Source organism: Trematomus bernacchii, unplaced genomic scaffold (assembly GCF_902827165.1).
Source record: "Trematomus bernacchii unplaced genomic scaffold, fTreBer1.1, whole genome shotgun sequence".
NCBI lineage: Eukaryota > Metazoa > Chordata > Actinopteri > Perciformes > Nototheniidae > Trematomus > Trematomus bernacchii.
The window spans coordinates 1534105-1541597 of record NW_022987621.1 but is presented as its reverse complement, the minus strand read 5'-3'; the positions used below and the strand labels follow the sequence as shown (position 1 = coordinate 1541597).

At 42.4% G+C, this 7493-nt stretch overlaps 1 protein-coding gene across 1 annotated transcript; it reads right to left on the bottom strand.

Moving 5' to 3' along the window:
• Window positions 1-574: 574 nt before the first annotated feature.
• LOC117484285 (ras-related protein Rab-1B-like) lies at window positions 575-7071 on the bottom strand. The gene is made up of 6 exons (XM_034132757.1): window positions 6903-7071; window positions 6008-6080; window positions 5776-5871; window positions 2853-2948; window positions 2616-2747; window positions 575-1287 (listed from the first exon to the last, which is right to left on the bottom strand). Exons 1-6 carry the CDS (start codon window positions 6917-6919, stop codon window positions 1054-1056), a joined length of 648 nt encoding a protein of 215 aa, XP_033988648.1. The 5' UTR covers window positions 6920-7071; the 3' UTR covers window positions 575-1053.
• Window positions 7072-7493: the final 422 nt, after the last annotated feature.

Genomic DNA, 7493 nt, shown 5'->3' with positions numbered 1-7493 from the left:
TCAGTAGTCTCCTTTCTTTCCATCCGATGTTTGAAGCTTCACACGACATCAGTCAGGTGACATTTCGTCATTCGAGCAGGAACCGACACCAAAGTATTGAAACAGTGGACTTCATATCAGCCGCTCATCTCTATCTTTTTCCATCTTCCAGCAGCACTGCAGCCTGCAGCTCCAGTGAATAAACGGCAGTAACAGCCTGATGTTGGAGCTCTTATGTGTTGAAGAGCAGGGACTCCTCCTGGCTGCACCTCTCCATCTCTTTGACCTCTGACCTGGCTTCTATCGCTGCTCATATTGAAGAGAGCTGTCTGGAGACGAAGGTCAGGCAGAAACACATGCTGTGGGAGGAACTCCAAAATACTATGTCAATAAATAAATATATTTTCAAAAAAACACTCATCTGTTTGTTCCTTCTCTTCATTAAACACTTGTAGACTGTTCTCAGCCTCTCACACTCCTCAGGAAGCGACAGGAAACTGAAGCAACACGTTGATTGTCAACAAATTGTTAATACAGTACATATTTAAGCATACATTTATGTGAAGGATATTAATGTGGTTCAGGTACCTTTTAATTTGTTGATCATTGAGATGTCTTTATTGACACAAACAATCAACATGCCAAACACAACACAAACTGGTAAATACAACACATCATTTGGGAGGGAGATGATGGAAACTGACTTTGCAAATCAAACAATTCATAACAGTTGATATCAGGTTTTTACTTTTATCTTGAGAAAAATTGTGATATGATATATAGTTGTATTTATAAAACTCCTGCCAAACCCACACTGTGTCTGAGTTTCTAATCTTTCTGTGTTCCGTCATCGGCTGATAATAAACCAAAAAAGCCATTGTATATTTCACTCAAATATACCAAACTCCAATATATCATAGACAAGTTTTCCTTCCTGAAAAGTCATATTTTTATATATAAATATGTTGTATTTATTTGATAGCAAAGCTGTCAACATTCTGACAAGGTGTGTGTCCATAGTCCTGAGGCTAGACATGTGTTAGATTGACACGTCTCTCTCCCCTGTCTTCCTGCTCAGCAGCAGGAACTGGCCTCCGGCGCCTGCTTCTCCCCCCCCAGCCACACGGGGGCGCTGCTGATCTTGGCACTCTGGGCCCTGGCCTCTCTGGACTCGCCCTGCATCCCCGCCCCCTCAGTGGCCACGCGCTTGTGGATCTCCGAGGCCATGGTGAGGAAAGCCCTCTCCACGTTATCAGAGCTCTTAGCACTGGTCTCCAGGAGGGGGACCTTCAGAGAGGATGCCAGGTCCTGAGGGGGGGGGGGGGGGGGGGGGGGGGGGGGGGGGGGGGGGCAGGGGGAGTGGAACAAAGAGTACAAATCTGTTAATATGATAAGTCAACAATACATTCATACAGTGTAAACATACTCCATAATGGTCTGCATACATTATTCAACTTAAAAGTATCAGCAGTAACATGTACTCATGTTTGACAACTGAGTACACACCTACTGTACATTGAAAATAAATCTCCTAAGTGTCCTTATTTATTGAGGAGTTGTCATCAATAAATAAGTACATTTCAGCAATAATTTCTCATATTTAATTCCAATTATAACAAAGCAAATAAGTCTTACATTTATAAAACATTTAGCATAACAGGTTTGCTGGGAATTAAATATGATTTCTGCTCAATATCCCTGACTGTAATTACATATATAGTTTCTCCGTTCAATAATGTATTAATCAATTAAATAAAGAAATGTATTCCTACAGAGGCTTGCCGAACTGTTTAATGAAATTCTGTTCAGTATTACACTGGTTATGACCATGTCAAATTTGAAGCTATTTTTAGCACAATATACAATATAACACATCAATAAATTCATAATATTGTTATAAATAATTCAATAATAGGTTTGTGGAAATTCTCATTGGAATTATATTTAAAATGACCCTGATTATGACGGTGTCAAGATTTCAGTTATTTTACTTTGTTACTCTAAACTAAACTGAAGGTTGTCAAACTTTACATTTGATACTGCTAACAATGTTGTCTTTCCTTTTTAAAGCAACCCATTTATTTAAAGGGGACCTATCATGCAAAATGCACTTTTGTACGTCTTTTATACATGAATATGTGTCCCCGGTGTTCCAGGGAACTCACTAAGTGTCAGAAAACACAACCCTCTCTATTTTCCTCCATACCCAAATCTCTAAAAAAGGGGCTGCAACGGATCTGATCAAAACTGATCCAGATTTGAACACTGTCCTGACGTCAGGACGGTGGCGCTACGGCTATTGGGCCAACTCTCCACCTATCAGGAGGAGACAGCCACGGCCATTGCCGTTCGAAAGCGCTGGAGACGCTGTAGTACATATGCCAGGCCTGTAGGTGGTGCTGTTCTCACTGAATCTGCCCTTGCAAAAACAGAGCTAAAAAAGTGCAAATTGAGCAAAATGAGGCATGGCTAAAATGCATGATCTGTTTGGTATTTTGAAAAAAAAAAAAGTATAAATATGCCTTATATAGGTATGGTCCTACACTATATTATTATAATATAGCATGATAGGTCCACTTTAAATGATCATTACATGTAATAGTTTAGTTTCTGGAAGTGGAACACTGGAAGTTTACCTGCGCGGTGGAGAGCTCCACCACCTTCTTACTAACCAGGTCCGACTTGTTTCCCACGAGCAGCCTGGAGACGTTCTCACAGGCGTAGCGATCGATCTCATCCAGCCACTGCTTGACGTTGTTAAAGGACTCCTGTGGAGAGAAGAGAGAGAGAAGAGAAGCAGGGGAAGAAAAGTTAATATTTAATACACTCTCTCCTACTATGTTGAGGATGATGTGCCAGAAACAATGGCTGACCTGCTCAGTGACGTCGTAGACGATGATAATGCCGTGAGCTCCCCTGTAGTAGCTGGAGGTGATGGTTCGAAACCTCTCCTGACCTGCCGTGTCCCACTGAGACATGTTGAGATCTCCATATTAGGTTGAATACTTAAAACGAAAGTTATTTATAATCAAATATAATCAATTATATTCTTGTATAACCCACAATGAAAATGCTTCATATTTTATGATTTTCTATATTTACAGTATAAACAAAACACAAGTGGTTTGTTAAATTGAGTGTGTAAGGCCTATTATGGTTTATGGGTGTCACTGATAAGAGAGGAGAGACAGTTTCTTCCCTCTCCCCTCGCAGCAGTACACAGGGAGGGGGGCTCCTGACTTAAGGAGAAATACAATCATGACCTTTTTACACAAACATGGGAAGGTGTGTCTTATGCCATAGCCATAGAATATGTCTGGTCATGTCCAGTCCTGTACATCAGAGGCCATGCCCAGTTTCCACAAATATGGGTATGGAGGAGGTGTCTTTATATCCTGTTTTTGAGCATAAAGACACTGGCAGAGAGGGAGCAAACGAGAGAGAGAGAGAGAGAGAGAGAGAGAGAGAGAGAGAGAGAGAGAGAGAGAGAGAGAGAGAGAATGAAAGTTTGAATGTGCTTTTTATTATCACCGGTCTTTTATGAGGAAATGCCTCTAAATTCTATCGGGAGATTTAAAAATCACAACTGAATTGGGCAGTTGAAGTTACAATTTAATGTAATAAATGTAAAACTGTGAATTAGAGTTGCATATTAGAAAATAACCCCAGCATGATATGTTTTGTAGGATTATAATGTTGTAACGAGAGAAGGTAAAAACCCTGTATACGTTTGGACCATTTTTCTTCAAATAAACTGATCCCACCTTTTGGATTGGGACAACTTAAAAGACATCTGCGCTCGCCTCTCCTGCTTCAAAGGTAAGATTGCACACTGCCACACTCACACTTAGGCGCCGTTTACACGAGGAGAAAACTGCTTGTATCTGCATAGTTTCGCGTGCGTATAGCCCTATTATTTACACGAGGCCGATAGAAACGGACCCCACAAACAATAACGGGTCCCAAGGTGGATAGATTTGCAAACGAAACTCTCTGGGGGGTCAACCGAGTCCGTGTAATCACCTCTATACGAATATTTCCTGAAAAAATAACGATAGCCCCACCTCTCCCGACCTCTGCTGCTCACTGCTGTAGCATGGCCAGTAGCCATCTGTAACGATCAACTATCAAAAATAGCTGTGTTAATTAAACGCACAAGGGGTTCTTGAATGAAATAATATTATAAAAGGCAAACCAGAATTGTTAACGCCCAATATACTCCTTAAACAAAATAAACAGAGTCAGATTTCATGCATTGATCCATTATATTGACAATTTTCCAGCCAAACAACACAAACAAAATTAAACAGTCCGCTCTGCGATACACCAAACTTGTCTTTACTGCCTAATCCAGGCCATTATTGTTCATTGCTCCTGCGCCCGTCGGTGGCAAAAAGAGAAATGTTTGTAGGCAGAGGACCGGCGTGTCCCAGAGGAGCGATCTCACCCGGTGTTTGTAGAGAATATCTCTCTTTCTGAGCGCGTCCTCTCCACGGAGACGTGCTTCTTGGTCGGTCGATGCAATATCCACAGATTCGGTTTCTTTCAGTTAACTTCCCCGTTGCATTTATCCATATGCTGAGGAAATTACTATATCCCGCTGAATACCAGCAATCGCCACACACACTTCCTCCTGTCAGTAGCTACTGCTAGTGCTACTGCTACTGACCATGCTACAGATATTAGTGCAAAATCTACAGCTCCTCTACCACAACCATCAGCAACAAGTGGACATGGAGAATTACATGAACTACATGTTGCTAAATACACCGCGGGGCATAAACAGAAGGGTAGCCATGGCAACATTGCTGCGGGGCTGCTCCGGAGTCTTCTTCGCTGCTTTTGGTGTATTTTGTGGCGGAAGTTACAGCGCCACTTACAGTCCCGGCATATGTACTACAGTGTGTCCAGTTCGTTTGAACAGACACGTTAAATGAAACGAATGCATGTGAACGGAAGACTTTTTTGAAAGCGCATACTGTGCATAAACGCAAACGTTCCTGTGTGCACAACGCCTTAGTGTAGGGCCACACCTCATTTACTGATATCAAAATCCTTCGGGATCGCTTAAACAGATTTAGAGGGTCGTCTGAATTGAAACAGGTGCTATGTGTAAGATATGGCCAGAATCTTGGTTGAAATCATAAATAACGGATTATCAAGGGAATGTGTAGAACTAACAGTGATGACCTCAGACCTTTGGCATCTATATATTGTTTTGCAGAGATATCTACTGAAATTAGCATGCTAAGCAGCCAACCCTTCCTGTAATGACAAACCTCTCATACTGTCGCACACAGTTTGCCATCAGTGCAACATGAGAGGAAAAAGGAGGAGAGCTGCACTGAGGGATGTCCTGGGTCTGTACATTCTCCTATTTTTATTAAATTCAATCAAAAGGAGAAAAAGCCTGAATATGACTTCTTCTTTTGTCCTCTCCACTGTTAGGAGACGTTACATCACATTTAATTGAGCTGACGCTTTTATCCAAAGCGACTTACAATAAGTGCAAAAACCTTAAAGAATCAAACTCCGAACAACAAGGGAAGTGCAGATATATTCACTTCAAACAAGATCATAGCATAGTTAGTGCTGGTGAATCAGTTACAAGGAAGACTGCAGTCATGTTTCTGGGAGACTGACCTACTCCTAGCAGATGTAGCAGCTAAAATGTAGCCAGCTGAAACACAGCAATGGGGCAAACAGCTTACTTCTGTTGCTGTTACACAGGACTCTTTCTGTGATAAAAAAAGACACACCCACACCACTGACTATGCCTGATAAACAAAATCTTACAATCTGTAGTTTCACTGTTTTCCCGTCCATGTCGATGGTCCTGATCTTGAAGTCCACTCCGATGGTGGAGATGTAGCTCTCAGTGTAGGTGTCATCCTGGGGGGGGTTCATTAAACAAGCATTATCTTATTAAAAGTGTGTGTGTGTGTGTGTGTGTGTGTGTGTGTGTGTGTGTGTGTGTGTGTGTGTGTGTGTGTGTGTGTGTGTGTGTGTGTGTGTGTTACAGGCCTACCGCAAAGCGCAGCAGCAGACACGACTTTCCGACTCCAGAGTCACCGATCAGAAGAAGTTTGAACAAGTAGTCACTGTAGGAGACACACACACACACACACACACACACAGACACAGACACACACACACACACACACACACACACACACACACACACACACACACACACACACACACACACACACACACACACACACACACACACACACACACACACACACAACACACACACACACACACACACACACACACACACACACACACGTACGGACACACACACATACAGACACACACACATACAGACACACACAGAATGTGACCGTCCGGTTTATTAAGATTCAGGAAGAGGAACTGCTTATGTTTTTCAAAGCGAAATCTATGTAGGAACTAACTGATATTTATATTTAGAGATTGTGGCAGATTGTGAAAAAGAATGTTATTACTAAAATAATCATCAGAGGAAAAAATAACACTCTTGTACTTGTTGTGAAAGTTATACAACAAGGCACAGTTGGGAGAAGTGCCTGTAAGAACTACAATTCCCATGAGCCACAGGGGCCTAGTGATCCAACTGCTAGAATCGTCTGTGCAGAAGATGGTTTTTCTCTGTAACTAAGAGCTGTGTATACTTGTAAGTCAGTATTTTTAATGTAATATACACACATATAGTATAACATTGGTGCCTGCCCACGCACTGGATTAAATCACACAGCAAGGGGAGAGCTAACGCATCAACAAACACACACAGCACTGCAGAGACCCCTGAACACTGTGTCCAGGACAAAAACAAGCACCTGAATGCTCTCCTAACTTTTTGGGTCAGCTCTCACTGTGAGGAGTGGATGTCAGTGTGTACCTGGCAGTAACACACAGCATACAGGAAGAACAACACTTACTATTCAGGATTCATCATCGGAGAGGTGGCTGGTGACACGACCAAATAATTCAATCCTGAAGGTGAAAACAGTCCGATTATCTCAGACTCTGTGAAGTGGTGTACTGTTTTGTATGAGCGTGTGTATGAGTGTGTGTGTTTGTGTATGTTTGTGTGTGTGTGTGTGTGTGTTTGTGTGTGTGTTTGTCCTTTTGGAGGGCAAATGGCAGAATAAGCTGGAGCAACCGGCTGACTGATGAGCTCTGGGATATGCGATGGCTGAGCATTATTTATTAATAAAGAGCAGCTCAGGTTACACTGGGGACAGCACCTGGAACCAAGACGTCCCCACACACACACACACACACACACACACACACACACACACACACACACACACACACACACACACACACACACACACACACACACACACACACACACACACACACACACACACACACACACACACACACACACACACACACACACACACACACACACACACACACACACACACACACACACACACACACACACACACACACACACACACACACACACACACACACAAACCCTGCATTGCTGATTACAATAACCCTAAGTCTAAACT